The sequence below is a fragment of the Hydra vulgaris genome, chromosome 12 (genome assembly GCF_038396675.1).
Source record: "Hydra vulgaris chromosome 12, alternate assembly HydraT2T_AEP".
Classification (NCBI taxonomy): domain Eukaryota; kingdom Metazoa; phylum Cnidaria; class Hydrozoa; order Anthoathecata; family Hydridae; genus Hydra; species Hydra vulgaris.
The window spans coordinates 27,451,935-27,479,505 of NC_088931.1; the positions used below are offsets into that span (position 1 = coordinate 27,451,935).

Here is a 27,571-nt window from a genome sequence, read left to right on the forward strand (position 1 = left end):
ACCTTGGTTTAAACTTGTTTTAAACCTTGGTTTAGTCATTTAAATTTTTAAGTAATTAAGAAACTTGGGAGCAAATGGTTTTGTAAACTTTTATGGCATAGTTATACTGAAAAAAATGCTTTCATTTGGTCCAGTAATGGTTGAGCATCAATATGTTAGTCTTTATTAAACACTTGTCTCAAAACATGCTTCTGACGTAAATAAAGCGGTTCTAACATACATCTGTTAGTATTTTTCTATGCTATATAGGCATACATGAGAAAGCTATGTATAAAAGACTGTTTATAGACTGTTGTGTCTATATAATTCATGTGGAGTTTCCAGGAGCACTTTTCATTATTCGAAGCCCCTAAAACTTTTACAATCTGACGTCGTTTGATAGTTATGTGTTATATATTAATCGTCAGTAAATTTTCATTTTATTTTTCTGTTGATTAGCATGAAATAGATTGTTTTTAGTTTTATTCTATATTTTGTGATAATTTATTCGTTTAACATATTTAGTTTTTTTAGTTCAATATGTGTTACTTACAAGAGATATGAATGAGTAAAATAAATATGTACCATTTGTAAACATTATAACATAAAAATTTGGAATATTTAAATAAATTAGCAAAAATGCACCCTTGAGATTAATCTTTGTTACTTAAGATTAGTTAAACCATTGTTACTTGAGTAAAAAATCTTTGTTATTTGATCAATTTAAGTAACAATGATTAGATTAACCTCTATTGAGGTTTATTAAATCTTTGTTACATGGGGTAAATTAAATCTTTACTATCAAAACTGTGTTACTTGAGATTAATCAAATTAACGTTACTTGAGATAAAACAATTCTAGTTTTCATTTTTTTTAAGTTGTTATTTCCATCGGTAATTACATACTTTTATCTGTTACTGAGTTTTAAAATCATTTTAAAACTTGATTTTACGCTATACTTTAATATGAGTTGAATACTTAAGAAACAGAATTACATAACTCCTTAAAAAAATATAAAACAACTTCACATCTATCATCAACACGTACAATAATGTCATCAATACCTAAGGTTTTATCTCTTTTTTTAGCACGATTGCTAGAGTTTGTCATGATTTATTTCTTTTTTGAGCACGATAGCTAGAGTTTGTCATGATTTAATTTTTTGAAATTTTAATAAACCAAAATGTCGATAAAGTAGTTAACAAATTTGAACAAAATATAAAAAAATGATAAGTCTTTATCATTCTTATTATTTGTTTCTTTTCATTTAGAAGTCTTTTTGTTTGAACTAATATTAAGTTTCTTAACTACATTAATTTTACATTACTTTTAACAATTATTTCCGTTCTATTTTTTTTTAATTTATTTGTTCTAATTTTATTTTGCTGTTTATATAAATTACAATTCCCTTTCACAAAAAATAAAATATAGCTACAAATGTATAAATAGTAAACAGACAGGGGCTCAAAGAGGATATGGATGGCAAGATACCAACCTAATCTTTTCATAGAGCCCCGACAGATTATAACAATAACAGTAATATATGGTTAGTAAATCAAGTAAAAATTTTAGGAGAAAAAAAAAGAAATATAATATTTAAGAATAAAAATAGAGAAAAAAGAAGATGTATCAATTAAAAGTACAAACACCCTCAATTAGTCAAAAAAGAGGATACAATATTGAAAAAGTGAAAAAATTTTATTTAAAATATATATATATATATATATATATATATTGATACAAATAGTTAAGAAGAAGATATAATATTAATAGATACTAATAGTCACAAAAGGTCATAAAAAGAAGATATTTAAATACAAATTTCCAATTAAATATATGATATCATATTCAACATATAATATATAAAGATTACATTTAATATCTAATAATCAGATATAATGCTTAAAAAACAATTTTTTGTAAACAAAAATAAAAATTAACCCTTAAGATTTAAAACGTAAGTTTTTGTTTGACACTGAAATGAATTTAAAGATTTTGCCATATTTAAATTGCCTTTCAGAAAAGAGTTCCATAGCTTGGGACCTCTATAAGTTATACTATATTCTGTGTATTTGTTTACTTTTTAAGGTAATTTATATGTGTTACTTTGATTTATTCTTAAGAAATACTTCTCATTTAGATTTTTATTAAATTTACTTATTAAGATTTCAGGAGTTAGATTATTTGTATTTTTATACAAGATTAGGTGTTGGTAAATATTTATCTGATATATGTTCATCATTTTCATATCCATCATTAAAGGTTTAGTGTGGTCCCCCCTTTTTTTGGTTGTATATAATTTTACAATCATGTTTTTGTAAGGAAAGAATATTTTTAAGTTTTTGTTGGTCGACAACTTGCCCTCGTAATATTTGCATAAGTAATGTAACAATGAGTTAAGCTGAAGTATATGAGCTTTAGACATGTGAATTTATGTATGGGCGAGTTCGATACATAATACTAATGGTTCTACTGATTTTTGACTGTATATATTTTACATGTGGGAGCCATGATAAATGATCATTCACAATAACTCCTAAAAAATTTATAGTATCTTATTTTTTAATTTGTTTATAATTTATAATAAGTTTTGGCAGTTTTAGAGGAAGGTTTTCTTCTTGTTTTTTTTTATGAAACAAGGTATATTGTGTTTTTTCAACGTTAAGAGAAAGTTTATTTGACCTGAACCAATCATTAACTTTTCCAATTCAATGTTCATGTCAGCATAAAGTTGATTAATATTGCAGTTAGATAAAAATAGATTTGTATTGCCTGCAAACATGATAGCATTTAGTTTTACTGATGCATTGTTAAAATTATTAACATAAATTAAAGATAAGAGCGGTCCTAGGATCGATCCTTGAGGCACTCCACACAGAAAATTCAGTATTCCGGATTTCTTGTTTTGAACATATTGTTTTCTATTAGATGGATAACTTTTTATCCAATGTTTATTGCATATCCCGTACCATTTTAGTTTTTCTAACAGAATAAATGTTATGGTGAATGTTTTTTTTGAAATCCGAATTGTTTTGGATTAAAAAGATTATTGTTTGTAAAATAATCAAATATTCTATTGTAAACTACATGTTCGAAGATTTTTGAGAAAACAGAAAGTACCGATATGGGTCTATAGTTTGATACGTCGGCGCGATCATTGTCTTTATAAGTTGGGTATACTCTTGCAAGCTTAAGTATATCAGGAAATACTCCTTAATCTCCTTAAGAAAGGTTGACTATGTGGAACAAAGGTTTTGTAATGCTTTTTTTGTTAGATATAAGGATATTACTGGGAATTTCATCAAATCCTGGAGATTTTTTTTTTTAAAGAAAATAAAGCTGCGTCAAATTCAAGAAAAGTTAAACCACTATCATACATTGTTTTATCTATTGATTTTTTTAGATATGTCTTAAATGACGTAGAAGTTGGTATAATTTTGTTTGCGAGACTAATCCCAACATTTGTAAAGTATTAATTAAACTCGTTAGATATTTTATAAGGACAAAATATATCTGATTTATTAATATTAATTCTTTGAGGTAATACTGAACTTTTTGTTTGACTTCGGCCCTTTATGACGTTTATTAATGACCATGTTTTTTTAACATCAAACTTGGAATTGCTAATTTGTTTACTATAATACATTTGTTTTGTTTTTTTAAGAAGATGTTCATAAAAACTTATAATAATTTGTATATTTTCTCATTCTCTGTACTTTTATTTTTTAAGAACTTGTTGTATAGTTTTTTTGTTTTGTTTTAAAACACTTTAAAAGTGTATTATTCATCCAAGGGTTATTAAGTGCTTTTGTTTTAATTTGTATTTTTTCATATGGACAAGCTTCGTCGAATATCGCTAAAAATTTAGCTAAAAGAATACTAAAAACTTCATTTGTATTATGACAATTATAGACATCATTCCAATTTTCTAAATTTAATTTATTCGATAGTTTATTTGTATTATTGATTTTTTAAGTTTGTAAACTTTGGCTGAGTATCCTTAAATTTTTTTAATAGTTATGTAGATCGGGAAATAATCGCTTATATCTGTTTTAAAAATGCCTGACTGAAATGACGTTTCTAAGTAATTGTTAATAAGTATATTATCAATTGCTGTTTTTGAGTTTTTATTCACTTGAGTAGGTTTATTGATTACTGGCAAGACATTGTATCTAAACAACATTTCAAAAAACGATTTAGTTTTTGGAAAGTTGTGGTAATTCAGAGCGTTTAAAGTTATGTCACCGGTCATACATTTTTTTTCTTTATTTATTTTCAAAACACAATTTTCAATAAAATTTTGAAACAATCTGATTTCTTCACATGGTGGACGGTAAACACATTAAATTATAGTATTTTTATTTTTGGTTATTAATTATTTCAATAAAAAGACTTTCATAGTTTTCTTTTACTAAGCTTAATTGTTTTTTTATCTTAAAAAAATATTTTTCAAGTATGTAAAATCCTATTCCTCCACCTTTTTTATGATTTCCTCGTGGTTGGCTAATTACTTTGTAATTTGGCAATCTATAATTAGAGTTTGATTCAATTGGACTATCTGTTTCATGCCAAGTCTCTGACACAGCTATGACGTAAACGTAGTTTTTAATATTTTTAAATATTATAAACTTTTAACACATTTAAACATAAGAAGCATGAGTCAAAGCTTTGAAAAATTTAAAGAATTTTTAAAAAAATTCTTTAAATTTTTCAAAGCTTTGACTCATGCTTCTTATGTTTAAATGTGATATAGAAAAAGAATTAATATATTTTTTTATTTTAAAATTATAAGGATCAAAATATGATGTATTCATTAAATTCATTTTCAATTTAATATTTAAATTATCTTCAGAAAAGTTAAGAAAATCTTCAAAAGGATCAAAATTTAATTAAAAAAAATCTTCATTAGAACAAAAATTTTCAGCCATTTTTAAAAATTAAAGATAAAAGATAAAACAAGAGCTTATTCAAGAACTCGTATAATAATATTACTTATTTTTAAATAGCCGGCGAAATTTCAACTAGATCTATATTTTTTTGCTTAAAATCGTGAACTATCAATTTATTATATAGAACTTTTGCATAATAGCCATTTTGCTTATGAGTTTTTGCTTGTGCAAATAGTTCTTTACGAATTCTCCTAGTTGTTTCGCTAAAATCCTCATTTATATATGTATATTAGTACCTTTTAGTTTGTTCGCTTTATCCATAATTATCGCTTTATCTTCAAAGTCATGCAACTTTAGCACAGTCGTTCGCGCTCGTTCAGAACCACCATTACCAACTCAATGAGCACGTTCAATCCTAATATCATTTGCAATTTCCTTTTTTACATCATAAACATCATTTTGAAGCGTTTCAATTTTTATATTTAAACTGCTAGCAATTTCACAAAAAAAAGCCATAACTGTTTCTTTTTGTACGTGCATTATTTCTCTCATCATTGTTATAGATACATATTCTTTGTGTTTAGCCATTTTTATTTTGATTAAGTATTTAGAAATAGATAAAAATAAGTAATTGTTTTGTAAATGTATAAAACGTAAATGTACAAAAGTTTAATGAAAATTAAAAAAAACTTTCTTTTTTTTAATCTTCATTAAACTTTTGTATTTAACTAAAAGTTTTTGATTTTTAAACTTTTTTTTTTTAATTTTGTAGGTTAGGGTGAGGTAATGTTGTAGGGTAGGGTGAGGTAATGTTGTAGGGTAGGATGAGGTAATGTCTAAAGTCTAAATGGTCTAAAGGGTAATGTGGGTCTAATCAGTATTTATTAGTTTTTCAGAAGAAAGGTTTTAGATAGAAGTTTTTTTTCTGTATGTTATAGATGGTAAAAACAGCTCTCTAAATTTTAATTATCAGATTACTAGGCAAGTTCTTAAGTATATTTTTTATTGAAAATAGCGTATGCATTTAAAGAGAGATTTTTTTTATCGAAAACCTTAAACTTCAGAAAAAAGGGTATTAAAAACGGAGTCTAACACATATAAAATGTTTTATCGGGAAGAAAAATTACCAGATAATTAGGTTCAACTAGTTTTAAGACGGAATGATGCATAGTTTTTTTGAAATAAGCAACATTCTTGGGTCTGGTAATCTGGGTCTATATAAAAATGTGTTTTGTGCCGATAATGCTTATACAACAATAAATACCTTTAAAATGAAAATTAGTATAAATTAGAAGTCTGACTATGTTTCTAGATTCATTTTTCTGGAGTCATGATTCTATGGGTTGCTTTAGATTATCATTAAAGATGTAATGATATCATGATTTCAATTGAAACTAGAAGATTACGAAGCGTAGCAGTTTTGAAGGATTGTGCATTGAATTTTTATTATATAAAAATTTCGCTTTTGTAGGATAATGAATCTTTAATATATAACACACAAAAATTTTGATAAGTTTTTATAAGGTTTTTGCTTCATTCTTCATTAAACATTATTTTATTATGCTTGACTGGTATAAGTACTTCGACTTTTAATATCATTTATTTAATTATCAAGAAAGTTCGTAAAAATTAAACTATGGAAATCAAACCTTAAGAATACTTTTCATTACTTGGAAATTAGCTAACAGAGAAAAAAATATTCATTTTGCGTTTCTAATTTAGCGCTTTGAACGAGTTTTTTTGTATTTAAAACATCTATTAAGGTATTATTACCTTTAAACTTTTGATCAAATAATTTCAGTATAATATATACTTAATGACTTTAGTCACATTTTTCTATAAGTTGGTATATTTCATTGAAAAAAGGTATAAATGTAACTTAGACTTACATTACCCCACTAAACGTGGTAATGTGGGTCTATAGAATACAACTAAAATTAGTGCTCCTTAGACATCTTTAAAAATTATGTAAAAATTTTTTTGTTGATGTTTATTAAAAATGATGTTTAATTATAATTGTAGAACTTCTTCGAAAAAAAAAAATTGTTTTGCTATTTTTTTTTGCTTAAAGTCATAAATTAATAAAAAAAAATAATAACAAAAAAAAGGCTTGGATTACCCCACCTTACTCTAGTGTTTGAAGACAAGTTGGATTATTTTTTTTAAATATTTTGAGCAAAATTTTTGTTTATGTTAAAGAATGTTTATATTTATGTTAAAAATAAATTTGTACATTTTACTTTTGTTTTCTTCTTCATATGGGAAAATGCTTATGCAATAAATGCCTGAAAGCCTAAATGCCTAAATGTAAATGGAAAGTATCTATAAATTTACTATGCTATATTTATGAGTTAGTGTTTCCAGGTTACATTCTCTGTCAACCTCTTGTCAATTTAATGTCGAGTTTTAAATTTTCAAGTCGAAAGTTCAACATTTTTCTTTGAAAAAAATTTCCAATCTATTTTCATAGCAAATTGGAAAGTAATCTAATTTACCCGTTTTAACTATAATGATTTTAGAGAAGCTTTCTTTATTAACTTTATTTATATTATATAGTAATAATAGGGTAGACCGGGGCAATATCGCCACGAGGGTGATTTCGCCACTTTTAATATTTCAAGAAAAAGATGTTATTTTAGCGTAACACCGCATTAATACGATGTAAAATATTTATTATTTTAAAATTATAACTATTGATTAATCATAGTTGCCGCCTAATTTGGTTGGTTGTTGAAAATTTTAAATGAGATTTGCTATTTAATTTTACTAATTGATATTATCGTGTCACTCTTGCTCCAAGTGGCATTATTATTAATTTTGCAAAATTGATTGAAGCTTCATTTGAGAACAACTGCTAAGGTGAGAAATTTGTTAAAGCTATTTAACTGGCGTTCGTGGTATATATTTTAAATAGGTTTTTGTCGAAGTAGAATATTGTGGGGTGGTTTCACCACAGTATGATAAAATAGACCCACAGTTAAAATTATATATATAATGTAGAAGATTTTATTTAATTGTTTATAATTATATAAACAATTAAATAAAATCATTGGACATAAATTAGGAATTATAGTATAATTTGAATGCATTTCTTATATTCGCATTTATTATCATTAAATGCTCACCATCGCTGATTGTCGATAGCCACTATATCGATTAGCATTTTTTTTTTTTTAACATCTTCGCTTCTAACAGATAAGGCTGCAAGTAACCACTAATTAGAGTTGGAAGTTACTGGAAGAGAAAAGATGAAGATTTTAGAGCAAGATAACGATTGACAGACAACTTAAAAGATTGCAAATTGTATGAATCAGGAAACCAAGATGAAGGAAGCGAATTCAAAAGAACTGATGTTCGAGGAAAAAAACTAGACGAATAAGAGGTTTTGGAGCACTTAAGAACAGTCACAGAAAAAAAGAATGAGACTTAATTGAATGATGAGTAACACGAGAATGAATTTTAATAGATGGCACAAGAGACGCTAGCTGATGGCTAAAGAGAAGCAACATTACGACTATGTGATAATGGCTGCAAGAGCAGGTCCAACTATGTTTACAATGTGTTTTTGCACCTTGTCTAAAACAGAAAGGGCATCATTAGAAGATCCGCCCCAGATATGGCAACAGTATTATATACAAGGCCGGATTTGAGATTTATTGGGATAATGAATAGAATCCGGAGTAAGAAAGTGTCAAGCTCGATAAAGAGATGCAACCTTAGCGGGTGCTAATTTTGCAATGGGTTTGATATATGGTTTCCAAGAAAGACCGGATGTAAGAGTTAATCCTAGAAGATTAAGGGTAGGTGACTCATTGAGTACATTACCGTTCATAAATATAGGAAGATCTATATTTATGAACGGTAATGTACTCAATGCGATAACGATTGGTTGAAAAAGATTGAGTTTTATCTAAATTAAAGTTTACAATCGACTCTGAGCCTAATGCTGTAGCAGAAGTAAGATCCTTTTCAAGCTCAAATGACCCCTCCAATCAGAGACTGTTGGCTTCTTATCATGACAATAATAAATGGTAGTATCATCAGCGAAAAATGACACCATAGGTGTGAGAATACTTGGAAGATCGTTAATGTAAATTTAAAAGAGTATAGGACCAAGAACTGAACCTTGAGGAACCTCTGAAGTTACAGAATATGAGAAAAGAAGGCTGTTCATCGATGACAACTTTTATACTACGATTGGAAAGGGAGGATTCAATAAACTTAAAGATGTAACCAGATACACCATAAGAAAGCTTATGGAGAAGACCAGCATGTCAAACTTTATCAAAAGCTTTTGAAATGCCAAGAGCAATGGCCTTAATCTCTCCACCTTTATCTAATGCACGATAAAACCTATTGGTTATTACTGTTAGCAAACCAGCTGTAGAACGAGAAGATCGAAATCCATATTGATGATCAGAAAGTAAGTTATTAGATTCAAGATGAGAGATTTGATATTTGTTAATTAATGATTCAAAAACCTAGCTTATGATAGAAAAAAGACTAATGGGACGGTAGTTTGACAAATCAGATCGCTCTCCAGAATTTTTGAAGATATGGATAACAGATGTAGCTTTCCAGCAGGCTGGAAAATAAGACTCTGATAAGCACTTATTGAATAGTTTTGAGAGTATAGACGATAGCTCCGGAGAACACTTCTGCAAGACAATAACAGGTATGTTGTCCGGGCCACAAGCTGTAGAAGTATCAAGACAGGAAATCTTGCAGAGGAGCTACTTTGTTAAGTGTTAAAAAAAGCTTATTCATCTCTCTGTTTGAAAGCCCAGTCTGGTTTTGAAATTGAAGAAGTTATTGAGCACCCAAAGTGAGTGTAGATGCTGGAAAAAATATAGACGACAGCTCCGGAGAACACTTTTGCAAGACAGAAGTGTTCTCCAGAGAGTCTTAGTAGGAAGTCCCTTTAGATCCAGAAGCTGGACTAATACAAATGTCAAGCAATTAATCAACCTGTTTGACGGCTATATCAGATAGAACGCAACTAGTGAAATCAAGAGATGATATTGATGAAAAGTTCTTAGCAAACAATACAGCTTTTTCTTTAGGTGAGGTGACAAAGTCTGAACCATATCAGAGAGGTGGAGTAGCAGGTTTGTCCTTATTATTTATACTATTAAAGATTCTTCAGATGTCACGAGAGTCTAATTTTTGCGAGGATATACGAGATTTCATGACCTGAGAATAGCGGGCTTTGGCGTTGGAAAAAACCTTTTTACAATGGTTCCTAGCATTAATATACAGCCGTCTGTTTTCTAGAGAATTATTTTGCTGATAGATATGGGAGTAACGGTTTCGATTGGAAATTGCAGCTGCACAATGTGTGGAAAAGCATGTAGAAGAGTGAGGCTTGACCTGGAATTGTCGAGAGGGAATAAAAGATTCCATGCCAGCCTGAATTCATGAAGTTATGTATGAGGCAAATTTGTTAGCAGGAAGACGAAATATGTCTATCAAAAGGCCGTCACGAAGAAAATAACGAAATGAGTCCCAGTCAGCTCTAAGGTAGTTGTAAGAGGTATAATCGTAGGGTGATTCATGTTTAAAATAGAAGAAAGAAAAGGAATTCTTTCCCAATCAAATAAAAGCATATGGCTCAAAGAAGAGGAAGTCCCATAGTTGAAAAATTAATATTAAACCAAATGCTACCGAGTACATTAAAAGCTTATAATAGAAACATCAAAAAACAATTCACTGCTGTGTGTGCGGTGTGTAATGGATGGTTTCATTAGAAGACTAGCTCCAGTGCATTTGTTGTCATGTATGGGCATGTGAATTCTGATTTTGCATCAACATGTGCACAGAATGTGCTTAATTCGACAAAATATAATAAAGATTTGACTCTTTTTACATTAGCGAAATCGCCCCATATAAGTGTATAATACAAATCGGTGCTCATGACTATAAATAATTTTTTTTTCGAATTTTTAAACGTGGTCAAACTAAATATAGTTTATTCAATATTATTCAGTTAATGGTATACAGAAAAAGCAGAACAGACAACATTAAAGCAGCAAAAGTTTATGATATAATAATAACGGATTTAATTTTTGCATAATTTCTTTGCGTTCCGAAAAGTAAAGGCAGTATATAATGTATAAGATACAACTATATATCGCGATGTTAGAACTAGTTTATTCTATCTCCACAATTTTGAATTTTGAGATAAAATAATTTAATAAATATAAAAGCATTTTTATAACTAATGTTTTCTACGCAACATTTTTGATTATAAATTAGATTTCAGTATAGTATAAAAACATTAATTAGATGTACTTGACACAATAAATAACTCAAATTTTTCAAAAAGTGGAGATTGAAAGAAATAATTCTAACCGCGCGATATAAGATACTCTCTTGTCAATAAGTTAGCGTAAATTGTGATAATTAAAGCGGTACCCACGTAAAAAAAAAAAAAAAGTCTTTAGAACGTTCGCGAAAATACCATGTGCTGGTTTACCCGAATAATTTCTGGATACGTCAATGAAGTAGTTGAAGAAGTTTTAAGTAACACCACAGCAGTTCTTTGTACTTTAATATGTTAATGCTAGGATTCCCCCCAAAAAATAATTTTTTTTTTTTTGCTATTGCTTTTGTAGTTAATATTCATAAAATTTTAAAATTTTACAACATTACCATCAGGTGATTACCATCAGGTTGTTTAACATGCACTACATTTTTTTTAATTGCATAATTAAATGTTAATTTAAAAAATTTTTTTTACTTTTAAACAAATAATATTATTAGGTATATTCAGTGAAAATTTCAAGAATATTGAATGCTCGGCTTAAAATTTATAGTGAAATAACTGACTGTCCTTAAACTTTAGGACGCACTGTAAATAACATAAAGCTCTAAGCGTTAATAAATTTAAAAATAAAACTTTTTGATAAATGATCATTCAGCATCAAAAAATATTAACATTAGGCAAAAACTTGTGTAAAAACAACTCAAGATAAAATGTTATGACTAACTGTAATTGTTGTTTAATTTTAGCCTTAAGCGATGTTTTATATGCTTGTATAAAGCGCTTTGTCACAGGTTTCAACACTTTAAAATCGCTACATAAACAAAAAATAATTTTCCTCTATTTTTATTGCACAAAAAAGCTGTGTCTGTGTCGTATAAGTAACATTTTAACATAACCAAGGCAGTCATAGTCTGAAGGTATAATTCCTGTCGTTGATAATGCTTGGGCACACATTGTGCACTCTATATGATGTTACAACCACAAACATTAGACCCTAGAATATTAACCCATAATAAAGCTTGTTGCAAGATGCTTCTGCTCTCCGTAACTAGTTTGCAAAACAATGAGAAACGGCTGTTCGCTGAACTTGATAGCAGATCTTGTAGTGAAGTTCTACAACGTGACTATTTCAGATTGAAAAGTTGAGATCAGATGCACAATTGAACAGTTTGTATTTCTGCTAGAAACAGTACTGTTGTGACTCAGTACTTGCCTCATTGAAGATTTAAATTGAATGATATCTGAATATTGTTAAATTCATTTTTATAAGTTACTTTTTTTTTTCATTTTTATAAACAGGTTTGAACTAAAGCTTTTAAATTTTGCCCGTCAACCAATGAACAACCACATAACCAACTGGATGTTTCCAATAACTTTCCAAAATATCAAGCAAAATTACAAACTCTTGTGTTGCTATACTGTCATCAGATTCCACGGTAATTCCTCTATAATCTACAAATCCAGTAATTTTCCAGATTGTTTTGATGCGCATAGAATCCATTATTTAGCTGCATCCCAGAACACTGCATTGTTTTTAATTACTCATACTTAATTTACTCATTTTTATTCAATAAACAGGGCATAATATAAACCAGGGTCAAAATTTGCAGATAATATCTAAATGGATTGCAGATAATATCTAAACTTATTGGAAGCATCTTAAAAACTGTTCTTAAATATTTGTAAACACGTGTTGAATAAAACTGAACATTTAGAACAAGCTTTTTTAATTCTTCCGAATACTATCTATCTGTTTCCACTTTTTAAGCTTTCAAATTTCAAATAAACATTTCTTCTGAAAGTCGAGACAAAAATTTTATTAGCAAAAGTTTGCTGCATTTGGACGGACCCATTTTTTTCTTCAAAATTTATAATAACTAGAGAATAGTTATTTCTTTTTTTAAATTTTCGAAACTTTTATGAAGACAATAAACCTTTATTTTCAGTCGCAACTTTATTTATGATTGTATACAGTTACTTGTTTCTCTAAAGTTGTTTATATGTTTAAGATATTGATTAAATATTTTAATGAGCTATTTAAAATATTTAAAAGTATTTCATGGTTCAGACAACTAACATAGTTCACTGAATGTTTTATAAAACATAGTTCACTGAATGTTTTATAAAAAACTTTTTAAGTTTTTTTTTTAAAGTTTGTGAATGACAAAAAGACTCTTAAAATTTTAATTTTTTTTTTTTTAAATAGCATTTTTCCTGATCAGTTAAAACAAGAAAAAATTTATTTGTGTAGTTAAATAAATTTTTTAAAGTTTATTACATACTAATTTCCATACTAAGCTGCTTTTTCACCATTCAGGAGCGTATTATTTATAAAACAGATTTTAAGAAATAATAATCTTCATAACGAACAGTTTAGTTTTTCAAAAATTCGACAACTGCAATTTGACCTGAAAATCTGTCACCGTTATATAATTATTAAGTGAACGTTTATTATTATTTATATTTTTTTCAATTTTCTAATAATGTAACAAGATTAATAATTTTCTAATGATGTAATTTTACAAAATTCCAGATTTTTTTTACCAAGATCAAATCAGTCAAGCTATTAAATCTGTTGTTATCAACGAAAGCAAAGTTAAAATTGTAGAACTGTTTGTTGATGTTGTCAAAACTAATGGAAAAACTATTGAAATCAGAAAATAATAGTTTAGATATATTTAAAGCATAGAACTGGCATAATAATGACATAATAATGCTGCCTTTATTGGAGGAATAAACAGAGGAGCTCAAACTTGCATTAAATTAATAAATTCAAATGCAGAATTTGTTGCATGTATAAATCATTCTTTAAACATTTATTCATACAACTTTTACTTTTAATAATACTACAATATTTTTTTAACATTTTTTGGAGGTAGTTATTCAGATTTTTTCTTCATCCACTTGTTGATGTGATGTTTTACTTTCTGTCAATACTAGTTAAATGCTTAAAGAAAAAAAAAGAAAAAAATTATGGAGTATTACTCAATTCAATGCCCCCCCCCCTCCTTTTCTTTTTTATGCTATATTAGCTTATAAAAACCTATCTAATATTAAAAATTAGTTACGGATAAAAATGCAAACAAAAAGGTTAAACGTCTATCAATCTCATTTATGGTTAAATTATTTGCAAAACCATTTCTATAACAAAGAGATGCGCTAATGCATAACATATTTATGTTTTGCATTAGCGTTTACTAGATAAAAAATAAAACAACACTTTCACAATGACATTGAATAGCCAAATTTTGTTTTGCTCTAGATTTATCAATTATGAATTGTCACTAAAGAAAAAGCGCATCGGTAGTTAAAAGTTAATACGTCATTTAGTTCTCATGGTTTTTTATATTTCAGGTTTTGTTTTTCTCTTTTAGAAGTTATTTAGGTAAATTATCTTTATAAATTATAACTTACCTAGAATTATTTATAATAATAAGTAAATTAGTTATAATATAATTAGGTGCGCTTTTGAAGTTTCTTAACACTTTTAGGCAGTGTGCAAACCTCAAACTTAAGTATGTCTAAGCATCTTTCAAATTAGATAATTTTGTAAAAATTTGCGATGATTAGAACCTGTTAGCAAAAATATTCACAAAAGTTAGCCCCTCAACCCTAAATGTTATGGCAATTAGTTAATGAAATGCATTTTTTTTAGCATATGATGTTAGACTTAAATTCATCTGCAGGTTTTTTTTTCATTCTCTAAAATGTTTGTGAACTTCACGTAATCATAACTTTTGAATACTTAAAGATTATTGAACGAATTTTAAAATTTGTAATGGATTTAAGTTTAATATAATATGCTAAAAAAGATATACCATTAACTAATTGCTCTCATATTTAAGGTTGGGGGGGGGGATGCTAACTTTTTGAGGTACTTTGTGCTCAGTCTCTAATTAACGCAAGTTTTTGCAAAACATTGTCAAATTACATAAGCATGAACATACTTAAGTTAGGAATTTGCACAAAGCCTGAAGGTGTTATATATGGAACTCCAAAATATAATTTGTACTTTTTTACTAATATTACTTAAAATTTTACCTTTTTACTAATATTAAAATTAATTTACTTATTATTATTAAAGAGTCTGGATAATAATTTATAAAGCTAATTTAGCTAAATAACTTCTAAAAGAGGAAAACACTATCTATTTCATAAAAAGCCATGAGTACTTAATCGCGTTTTAATCACTGAATTGCTTTTTCTTTAGTGACAATTCATATTTTATACAACTCTCAGCCTCATTTATTCGTACAACTCTCAGCCTCATTTATTCATACAACTCTCTGTCTCATTTATTAAAAATATGAATGTCTTTATCACAATTTCTATGGAAATATTTTTTATTAAAATTTTCCTTCTTAAAGTTAACTCTGAAAGTTTTATTTTTTGCATTTATTTAATCTATATATAGAGAATCTTTTTGTAAATAATCCAACATTCAATTATTTATTATAAAACTATGCGGGATCATATACAAAAAAAAACTAACTATCTAGTAGAAACATAAAAATAGTAACTCTTTATACATTTTTAATCTGTTTATTGATTTTGTTAAAATTTAGTTGTTGTTTTTAATATATTTATTCAGAATTATAATCTATATTTCAGTATATTAGGCATAGTAATTTTTGAAATAGTGTTTGTTATTTTTTTTTTTTTTTAATTTCTTATTTTTAAACTTCTTACTGTTGTGATTTCTGCTTTTATTGATTTTTTTTGTTTTGTTTTTATTTTGTGTTACGAATTTGCAAAGTTTGTTTTAAATAGGGCGCGGTGTTATGGGATATTGCTGCCTTCTTTTCGCCCCAGCCATTGATTTTGTTATACATTTGTACAGTGTAAATTTTCTTAAACGTCGAAATAAATTAAGTGTTCTTAATAAAACTTTCTTTTTATCTTATTTTAATTATTATTTTATTTTATTTTTATTTCTTCGTTAATATTCTGTTATTGTAGTTTATCGAAAATTGTGTTATGTTCAGATCTTAGGGATTGTCCATAAATTACACAACTTAAATTAAAAAAAAAAAATTAATAAAACAGAAGTAGGAGATTTTAAACTCTTTTACGCGGCGCGTTTCATTAACCTTAAAGTTCTATTTGGGTTTTTTATTTAATTTAGAGCTTAGCGAAGAAGAGCTTTTGATCTTTTTTGCTTTTATTTCAGTGATTCTTAGCGTTGCGTAATTTATCGACGACCCCTTATTTCTAATTCGTTCAATTGTGAAAATAATTAAATTGCGTCATTTTAGATCTTATAAATAATTCTATCGATTGGGAAATTCTTTACCGATGGAAAAAATGCTTAAATGTGCAAAGAGTTCAACTTGTGTTAAATTATTTTTTGAGATAAGGTTTCTGCCAATTGGAAAAACCGTTTTCCGTGTTTATTATTTAAAAAAAACACACGAAACAAATGCGCAGCAAAAAAATGTTTTGGTAATCTTTTTCGCAAACAGCTTTTCACCATTAAAAGAAATTTGAAAAAATTTTGTTTAATGGTTAAGCTTTATTGTTTCACCATTGATTGTGGTTGAATTACCAGGGCGTTTTGTTCACATGAAGTCGTTGTTTAAATTTTAAATTTCAAATTGACCATTACGCACCAGAAAAACTCCTGTTGTGTCAGGAATATATCGTGGAAAAAATTTTTTACAGCAACTCGTTACCTTAAAACTTAAGCAACTTTTTTACTTCTTTGCCAATATACGGCAGGTTTTTCCTTCTTTGAAAACATTAGAAGAAGTTGCTTTTTTACTAGCATTTGAGGCAACAGCCAAACAGACACAAGACGTTAAAAATACGTGTTACTACATTTTAATATGTGTTTTAAACGTCTTAAACACGTTGTGTGCCCACTGGGAATACCAAAAGATCAAGAAGTTGGTTCATAACTTTTTTTGCTCCACTTTCTTTAATTCGTTTTATTCTACAAATAAATTAAATAATATATAATAAAATGTTTTTTAAATAATAAATGTTATAAAAATATACTTAAACTACGAAAATTGGGAAGCTGGGGTACAGTGGATTGAGGGGAACAGTGAATTAAAGGAATTTTCTCAAAAATTAGAATTTTGTTCATCTTGATAATTTAATTATTTTATGTGCTCATATATCAGCAATCTTTATTCATAGTTGTTACCACATAATTTTTGACTATCGGTTTTTGGTAGATAATTTTTGTTTTTAGCTAACTAAAGTAAATTTTCTTACCTTCCTTATGTTTGTTATGGAGATCATGGTTGAAATAATTTTAAAAAATGAAGTTTTTCATTCAGATTATTGATATTTATGTTTCCTTTCAGTGGTTTAACTTTTCCTTTAATAACATTCATGTCCCAAGAAATTAGACTTAAACTTGATTTGCTACGGTGGGGCACAGTGAATTAGCGTATGGTGAATAGTTGATTCACTATAACCCATTAATGATCTTAAAGATTAAGTTCATGCATTTTTAACAAACAAACTATATGATAATGAATTTATTAGTTATAAATAATAATATTTATAATTTTTATATAAATAATAATATTTAAAAAAATTTTTAATTTTCAAATATTAGAAGTTTTATTATCAATAAAATTCCTTTTTTTTCTTCTCAATTTTCAGAGTGTCTATTTTTTCGATTTTATACTAATCGAATTAACAAACTATGCCAAAAGTATAGTGTACAATGTCTTTACTCCCTCAGCCTCAAAGTTATTTGGCTATACCCCTCACTATCATTAATTATCGGCTCTGTTTATTTATTGACTGGGCCTCAGTACTGGGGCACAGTGAATCAGGTAACACAACTCACTCTAAACCTTTATGTGAGCCGTTAGATAATAAACATTTTGGTTTTAGTGATTTCTTATCATGAAGGACATATATCTAAATCAATTCGCCTTGAAAACAATAAAGTACATATTTTAACTTTTGCTCAATTTAAAAAATAAAGCAATCCGATCCACCGATCTAACTTCCCTTATAACTAAATTTTAAAATTAAAGCATCTACTTAAAAATGTGTGATTTCAAAACTGTTTACACCTCAAGAAACATTTATTAATTGAAAAATTTGAATATTTTCATCTTTGTGTTTTACATAAAAATAATTTTTAGTAAAATAAGCAATTTTAAGTTTAAAACGATTTTAAACATTTTTCTCTTGACTTAATTATGATTAAAATATTTCGATAATATAGTATAACTTACATTTCGTAAAAATTCAGTCTTATCAATAGAGCTTATGAACCAAACATAAACATGTTTCTTTTTACAACTAAAATTTAATATAAAAGGTTGCCCCCAAAAAAAGTCTGCCCAATATGGAATGTATTCACCTCATCTTTAGGATACGCCGCAGCCTTCATATAAACTTGATAAATATAATCTTTAAAACTTTACAAAAACTAAACGTTAAACGATTTAGCGTCTTGGAGTACCAAATAATTCGGGGTATTAAAACTTTTTTTAATATTGTTTAATTTTAATAAAAACTTTGATTTTGTAACACAAAAACCAACTTAAATATATAATATAAAAGTTTCTAATATATATATATATATATATATATATATATATATATATATATATATATATATATATATATATATATATATATATATATATATATATATATATATATATATATATATATATATATGTATATATATATATATATATATATATATATATATATATATATATATATATATATATATATATATATATATATTTAAATTAGTAAAAAACACTTATCTAACTTTTATCTTCGACTTGAAGTTTAACCAATGCTGGGTCATCAGGAAGAGTTCCTGATGATCCAGCAATGGTGAAACTTCAAGTCGAAGATAAAAGTTAGATAAGTGTTTTTTACTAATTTATTATTGCTCTGTTCTTTAAGAACATTGAGCACTCTATTTGTAAAATACACTAACATAATTTACATATATATAGATTTACATATTTATGTTAGGGATGTACCGAATTTGTGACTTTTAGTTCATTCCGCTTTCGACCACAATTACAATTTATAAATACAGAAATACAGGCCGGGATGCAGGAATTTACTTTTTACCTTTTTTTTAAAGACATGTGACACAGACTGTGTAAATTAAATCAAAAAATCATTGTCCAACACGGCAATGAAGAACTATAAATAAACCTATGGAAAAAATAGAAATTTATTAATGAACACAATGTAGTTATATATGCAGTAATCAATTATAAAAGGATTTCTAAAAGTATGGGAATGTTGTGGTGCAAAATGAACTGCTATCCATTTTTTTTGGGCAACAACTATCCATTTTTGGGCCAACAAACTAGCTCTTTTTTCATCAAAAAAGTTTCCTGCTTCTGAGAATAGTTTCATTTTAAATGTTACTTAAATTTTAAATAGTTAAAAAATATAGATCATAATTTAAACAAAAATATTATACAGGTTAAAACTTTCAATACATAAATTTATAAGAAACAAGATATTAAATTTAAATGAAACAAGAATTATATAGTCACGATGCCGAGGTGCAGGCTTTCACTTTCAATCTTGAAGGTAAAAAATTACATTAATATAATTCTTGTTCCAACTGGAACAAGAACTATATTCATGTAATTTTTTACCTTCAAGATTGGAACTCGGAACTTCAAGACAGTTTTAATTAAATAAAGAACTTACTAACAATTCCGCCAAGTCCGGTTCTGGCTGGAATTTGAAGTATCCATTCCGGTACACTCCTAATATATATATATACATATATATATATATATATATATATATATATATATATATATATATATATATATATATATATATATATATATATGTATGTATGTATGTATGTATGTATGTATGTATGTATGTATGTATGTATGTATGTATGTATGTATGTATGTTTGTATGTATGTATGTATGTATGCATGCATGTATGTATGTATGTATGTATGTATGTATGTATGTATGTATGTATGTATGTATGTATGTATGTATGTATGTATGTATGTATGTATGTATGTATGTATGTATGTATGTATGTATGTATGTATGTATGTATGTATGTATGTATGTATGTATGTATGTATGTATGTATGTATGTATGTATGTATGTATGTATGTATGTATGTATGTATGTATGTATGTATGTATGTATGTATGTATGTATGTATGTATGTATGTATGTATGTATGTATGTATGTATGTATGTATGTATGTATGTATGTATGTATGTATGTATGTATGTATGTATGTATGTATGTATGTATGTATGTATGTATGTATGTATGTATGTATGTATGCATGTATCTATCTATATGGTCTTTAATGAGATTTTAATAAATCAATAAAAAAAGTGTATTTTGCATATGCAACCTGTAACATTTTATTAGAAAATTCAGACATTCTTGCATGTAAACAATTTTTTTATCTTATAAAAATGCGAAAGAAATTTTTCATATCAGCTTTACGATACAATCAAAAGTTAGTGCAGTTTGTAGTTAGGTCCCTGCATTTGATAAACGCTGTTCTTGTATGTGACGAGACAATAAAAATCATTAAAATATTCATCAAGATAAAAACATTAGTATAATAAAATATAATAATAAAGTGCCTATATTTAAACTTTTCAATTTCACAAAGTCATTTTTTCAAGTTCTGCTCAGAATATTTTAATGCAAAGCTCTTTAGTAAAAGTACTTACATATAAAACAAAATATATAAAATCAATAAAATAATAAACCCTGGGTGGAAGTTTTTATAGCTGTTTTTTTTTTAATGTCTCAGCGTTAAGTCTATCTTAAGGCGTCGGATGTAGATTTTTAATCTATTAATGGCTCATTGATTTTTTACTAACTTTTAGTTACTTTGGTTGTTTTGGTTACTGCATATTTATTAAGAAATTGCTTTTTTATTAAATCTTGTTTTAAAATTAAAGATTTTGTTGTGCTTATTATTCTATTCAACGTTAATCTTTGTTATCCAAACGTTAGTCTTTGTTATCCAAAAATTGAGAATAAAACTTATTTATTTTTGTAAAGTATTTATTTAAAAGTTCTGTTAATAGTGTTTGTAATAGCTGCTTACTTTTTTTTTTTTTTTTGCATTTTATTTGTTTTTTCTTTGGATAAGTTTGGTATTTAACTTTTTTTATTTTTTATAGAAATCTTTCAGTTTAGGGTAGGGAGCAATGTGACGTCTTAAAAAAATTTAAAGCATGTAAAAAATACTTTAGAATATCTTACGTTTTTAACAACTTTTTTTATATACAAGAGAAAACATAATAAGCTAAAAAAAAAAACAACCTTGTTTTTGCATTTCAAGAAACACAAGAAATTATACTTTCTTAGAAAAAACAGACTCAAGCCCTGAGACGAGATGCCCTAAGTATTTTGCCCAATGAAACTAATAAAAATTTTCTCACTCAATTCTTACTTGCCACTTAATCTATTTACTTACTTGCAACATATTTTCTTACTTGCAACATATTTTCTTACTTGCAACATATTTTCTTACTTGCAATTCAACTTACTTTTCACGCAATTAAACTAACTCCTGAATACTTTTTTACAAAAATTACATTTACTTTAACCAGCTGCATTTCAAAACATTTTTTTATGGCTTTTTAATCCAAAAAAACTTGGAGTTACTCTTACTATATATACTACTTATAGAATATAAAACAGTACCATACAAAACTATTCTATAAACACTTTTTTTCTCAATTTTTTATTTATCTGCTTAAAAACAAACATTCTTACTTTAATAACAAAATTATTGATAAATCGAGGTATTTTTTGCAACGCCTAGTATTTTACTAAATTTAATAACAAAAGTTTCGAAAAGTTTACAATCAATTTAAACAGCATTTAAATCAGTTTTGTTATTATTGAACCCAAAATATTTAGGCACTGTTTTAGCTTTAATAATATAATATCTCGTATATTCTTCCCATGTTACATGGAGGGATGCAGGCATTTCCTCCTTCTACAAGTTTTTAATGTTTAATTTGTTACGTTTGTGTGGCTTTAACTCATAATGCATTTGATTGATTAAATTTAGAATGGTTGTTTTTTTAAAAAAAACAAAACAAAATTGCAACAAAGATTTTAAATTTGTATTCGTAATGATTATTTTTTAAGTAAGTAAATTCAGTATAGTTTCTGCAATTACATTTATTTTAGTTTCCATATATCTTTATATATTTCTTTTATATTTATCCAAACATTGTAAATATCTTATGAACAGTTCAAAATTAAATTATATTTTCTTTTAAACTTCGATTGCTTTTTTTTAAAAAAATGTAAAAAAAAAATCTTTATAAATATTTAAATTATTTTTAAATTTAGTTAGTGCTGTTATTTTATTATTTCTTATGCACTCAGTAAAATGCTGTTTATTTTGTGCCTTTCACGTGACAGTGTCTGTCACGGTATTTCTTCCGTCATTGCAAATATAGTCGAGCTCTTGTAATTCGAACCCCTATAATTCGAAAAATCATTTATCTCTAACAAATTTTACTGTTTCTTCAGGCTTTAATGTTTAGAAATAAACTCCAATAACTCGAAAACACTTGTAAAAAGAAAATAATTTAAGATCTCTTGAGGATTTGAATTACATGAGTAAACTATGTATACATTTAAAATTTTATATACTATGACATAAATCATGGTTTTATATACAGTTTATTTACTACCGCACGTTTAGTTACAAGTGTAGGTTTAGTAATGCCGATTTATTTACGACTATAACTCACCCTCAGTATTTGGGTAAAATAAAACGAACAAGTGTCTTTTATTTTGGACATTATGGGCATTATATTTGGATTCATAATGGACATTATCACAATGTTTACTTTAAATATCATAAAATGATCAAATCAAAATAATTCGAAAGAAGAAAAACCATTTAAGGTTGACAAAAGTTGTTACCATTTAAGGTGAACACAAACCATTGTCATTTAAAGTGGCCAGATAAGCGATATTGGTAAGGAAGGAGGCGTGAAATTCTTAGTTAAATGCTCTTCCGCGATACTCTGAGATTAATTAAGTTAAAACTTCCTGGAGCATTTAAAAAGCCGCACACACACTCACACACACACACACACACACACACACACACACGCACACAAACACACACGCAAAAATTATTAGGAATTGTAGGAATTTATCTAAATAAAAATATAAAAACTGTTTAAAAAAGTTTTAATAAAATTTATTAAATTTACATAAATTAAAAATGCTATAAAAGATTTTATTTGATTTTACTATGAATTAAACAATCTCTCATAAATTATAAAACAGTTTCAAACTAATTGATTTTTGATACCATAAAATATTTTATTTCTAAAATTCTCATGCGGTGCTTTCAAATTTAACAAATTACCCTAAATTCAGCGCGTTCTGTTTTTAAATAGTCAAACGTATATAAAGCTTATACTATATATATATATATATATATATATATATATATATATATATATATATATATATATATATATATATATATATATATATATATATATATATATATATATATATATATATATATATATATATATATATATATATATATATATATATATATATATATATATATATATATATATATATATTACATGTGTTATGTGATATATAATATAGATGACTTTTTTCAGAAATTAAAATAGTTTCAATTTTTATGTTATTATCAAATCAAAATCAGGCACTAAAATAAAAAATAAAATTAAAAAATCAATAAAAAAAGGAAATACAAAATTAGATGATACACTCGTCTTGTTACATATAAAGTATAGTTTTGATATAAGTTTAAGCTTTCGGCTTTTTATTAATTTATTTTAAAAAGCCTATTTTTCTTAAACAATAAATTTAAAAAAGCCATTACTTTTTTTTTTTGCTTTCCCTACAGTTTAAAACTTTAAAAAGTTTTATTGCAGGGCTGTTAAAAATGCATAGATTTTAGATGTCGCGTATGTCAACAAGCAAAATATTTATAAAATATGTTGTTTATTAAAAAGAAAAACAATGTTTACTCTTCTTGCGTCAATTTTACGTTGATTGGCTGCTTTTCATGTTAACTATAAAAACACATTTTTACGATCCATTCTTTGAAAAATTATTCAGAACAGTTTTAGGTTTTAAGTAATTAATAATTAATTTTTAATTTGTATTTCTTTTTTGTTTTAAAACTGTTCCATAAATAAAATATATTTTTACACTTATACATATCCACAGAATGAAAACAAACATTAAAAAGTGTGGACAAAAATAAAATACTGTTATCGATTTAATATTGTATAAAAAAAAAGTCCACTTTTCGAATGCCAAAGAGGTTATAACAATAAAATATGTCATTTACAGTATGGTTATAGTGATGTGGTTTGCACAGAAATTTGCAAGAAAAGGTAGAATTTTTAAAAGTCCCATTATTTTTTACTTTTTTTACCTCACAATAAAGGGAAAAAAGTGCTTCCGTTTGAATAATGTCTCAACATGTTCCCTAAGTGTTAAGCACATTATACCTTTTCTTTGATGCAAAATTTTTTTAAAGCACCCAAAATATTTTTTTAGGGTACCCAAAATCCCGACATCAATATAGCGCTACAATTAAAAAGTTAGAGTTAGATCGTGGTCCTTTTCAACCGTCAATAAAGATACTTATTATTCGTGGCATAGTTATAATATCATACCTACTGCTCGGAGCATTAGTTTTTCAAGCGCTTGAAAAGAATGACAATCAAACAAGATACTGGAACGATTTAGTAATAGCAAGTAAAGACAATCTTGTAAAAAATCATAATATATCTCTAAAAACATTGGAAGTACTTGAACATCAAATTCAACAAATGATTGTAGAGAAAAGAAACTCGCAGCGCGAATGGGATTATTATCAATCACTTTATTTTGCCTCAACAGTCACAACAACAATTGGTTAAAATAATAATATTATTTTATATTTTTGAAATATATAATAACTTAGAAAGGATTCTTATAATATCTTTTCTTTGTTTAGGTTACGGGCATATTACTCCCCAAACACAAGAAGGGAGAGTCTTTTTAATTTTATTTGCTCTTATTGGCATACCGCTAAATATCTTAGCATTGGCATCAGTTGGCGAGCATATAACTGTTTCTATATATACTTTTCTACGTTATTGCAATAATAGGTTTACAAAAAAACATAAACTCAAAAATATAAACATAAAAGTCATGCTTGTATCCATTGCTCTAATGGTTTGCATGTTATTTCTTGGCGGTTTCTTGTACTGGAGCACCGAAAGTTGGACTTATATTGACAGTATATATTATTGCTTTATAGCTATGTCAACCATAGGTTTTGGGGACCTTGTACCAAACCGTGGAAAAGCACCAGATTCAAAAGAAGAAAAAGCTATTTGGTTTTTACGAGCATTATACTTATCAGTGGGTTTAAGTCTAGTTTCAACAGTGTTTACAGCGCTCTCAAACGCAATGGAAGAAATAAACAGCATTCTTTCAAGTTCGAAATTTGGTAACAATATCTTTATAATTCTTTTTATATTACAATTTTTATATTTAACAGCTAATTTTTATAAATTATATTTAATCGTAAACTGTAACTGATTGTAAATTGTAAACTGTTTTAATTATTTATCATGACGTCACTACTTGCAGAAAACTGTTATCGTTACTTATCAATTGATCACAACAAAACGACACAAATATTACAACTCTCTGCAAAATGAATAATATTATTTAAGAATAAAGAAAACAAAAGTAACTAATACATTTTTTTTATCCTCCTCTACCTGGAAACAAATCCAAATAGAAATCTATGACTCCTAATCCTGATTTACGCTTTAAAATTATTTGAATAAAACTTTTTGCTGTTAATTACGCGCTATATATCTTAAAATTTAACTTTTTATTATTATTATCTTCTAGCAAATTCGTTAAACCTTAACATGCTTTGCTGCCACCACCAAGACACAACTTACTTTAGAAGCAGTTTTCAAAGGAGATTAAGACAAGAAACAAAAAAATTTGAAAAAATTAGTCGGTCAACAAATACTGATGACGAGAGCGGTAAGTCGTTGTTTCTTGAATTTAGAAAAAAGGTTTTTTCGTTCGTGAAAACTTTACCGCAGTTTTAAGAATGCATTCTTTTTAGTTAATTGGGACGAGCTTCTTGAAAAACGAACCAGAAAAGAAAGTTTTACAAAACCTATAAGTCAAAGAAAAATTTTGAGCAATGGTTTTCATGATAGTAGAATACTAAATCAGAATACTGAAGTAAGCAGCATTCCTAAAAGAAATGACATTCTAATAAACTATAAGAGCGAATCCCTTAAAATACCTCAACTCTCGTTAAATAGAAAACAACCAAACTATAGACATAAAACTTTGTTTCCGAACCAATCAAACCCTTTCGATAATGTTCGGTCAAAAAATTCTCTTAAGAATTACAGTAGTTCTCCTATTTTTAAATACAGTTCTCATGGTATTTTAATACCTTCGCAAGACATAAAGGCGCGGAGCATGGAGTCACGTAGCAACTGCGGAATGAACTTTTTTAGTTTAAACTCTTCTCCAGAGGAATACGACATCATGATAAATCAATGTTGAATAAAACATTGTCGATGTTCCCTATTTGTCGTCGAAATTCGATGTCATTAATAGTTATTTTTAGGTAACTTAAGCAAGACAAGTTTTTGTTCTATAAGGAAATCAAGCTGGACAACTTAGATGACCAAGAGTGAAACATGAACAAATACAACATCGCCTTTGTTCAGTTCATTATAACAATCAACAGATTTATAAAAGAACCAATAAAAAGTAGCAATAAGAGAAGATTTGATGAATATCAATAATTAAGTCGAAAACAACGAATCGTTTTGCAAGGATGTTTCTTAACTTTAACAGTTATAGTTTATTTATTTTGAGCTTTTTGTTCAAAGCGTCTTACATATAAATTACAATAAAGTAATAAAGTTTCGAAAATATATAATAAAGATTGAATTGATGCCGGCATATATCTCGATCAGTACGACGATAAAACACGCAGAATCAAATTGTGCTTTAATTGTCACAATAGAGTTAGTCTTCATACCAGGAGCTCAGAAGGATTTGTTTCTTTAACTTGAGATTGTCACTTTTTAAAAACGTTTTTAAATTTTTCTAAATATTTGAAAAACTTTTAAAAACTGAAAAAATAAATTAAGTTTTTTTCTTTCGTAGATAGTCCTAGGTGACGACAAATAGTTTCTATAATTTTTTGCGTGTTTTTTTGTGAAAATTGTTTTTTTTGTTTGCGTTTTTGTTTTTTGCGTGTGTTTTTTAATTTATTTACATATATTATATATATGATTATTATATATATGATTAGAATTTTTGACATTACCAAGTACAATTCAAAAAAAATTAATTTTTGTAAAAACATTATATATGAAAAAATTTCAAAATTTTAAAACATCAAGTCTGAA

The 27,571-nt window shown here is 26.8% G+C and overlaps 1 protein-coding gene and 1 long non-coding RNA gene across 4 annotated transcripts in view; one reads left to right on the forward strand and one right to left on the reverse strand.

The window, feature by feature from the left end:
* Nucleotides 1–27,305, forward strand: part of LOC100201241 (potassium channel subfamily K member 9) — a 32,834-nt gene extending 5,529 nt beyond the window's left edge. For 2 of the 3 annotated variants that reach the window (XM_065812775.1, XM_065812774.1), the window contains exons 2-5: nt 24,681–25,040; nt 25,123–25,620; nt 26,034–26,174; nt 26,260–27,305. In XM_065812775.1, coding sequence (XP_065668847.1) covers nt 24,681–25,040; nt 25,123–25,620; nt 26,034–26,174; nt 26,260–26,714 — 1,454 coding nt within the window. In that variant the 3' untranslated portion in view covers nt 26,715–27,305. Of the gene's footprint in view, nt 1–24,237; nt 24,515–24,680; nt 25,041–25,122; nt 25,621–26,033; nt 26,175–26,259 lie in introns of those variants that run through there. The other variant, XM_065812773.1, reaches the window with a different exon arrangement.
* On the reverse strand, nt 16,503–24,228 carry LOC136088621 (uncharacterized). Its single transcript, XR_010642326.1, has 3 exons — nt 24,143–24,228; nt 19,798–19,856; nt 16,503–17,065 (listed from the first exon to the last, which is right to left on the reverse strand). It is a non-coding gene; the product is annotated as an uncharacterized LOC136088621 (long non-coding RNA).
* Nucleotides 27,306–27,571: the final 266 nt, after the last annotated feature.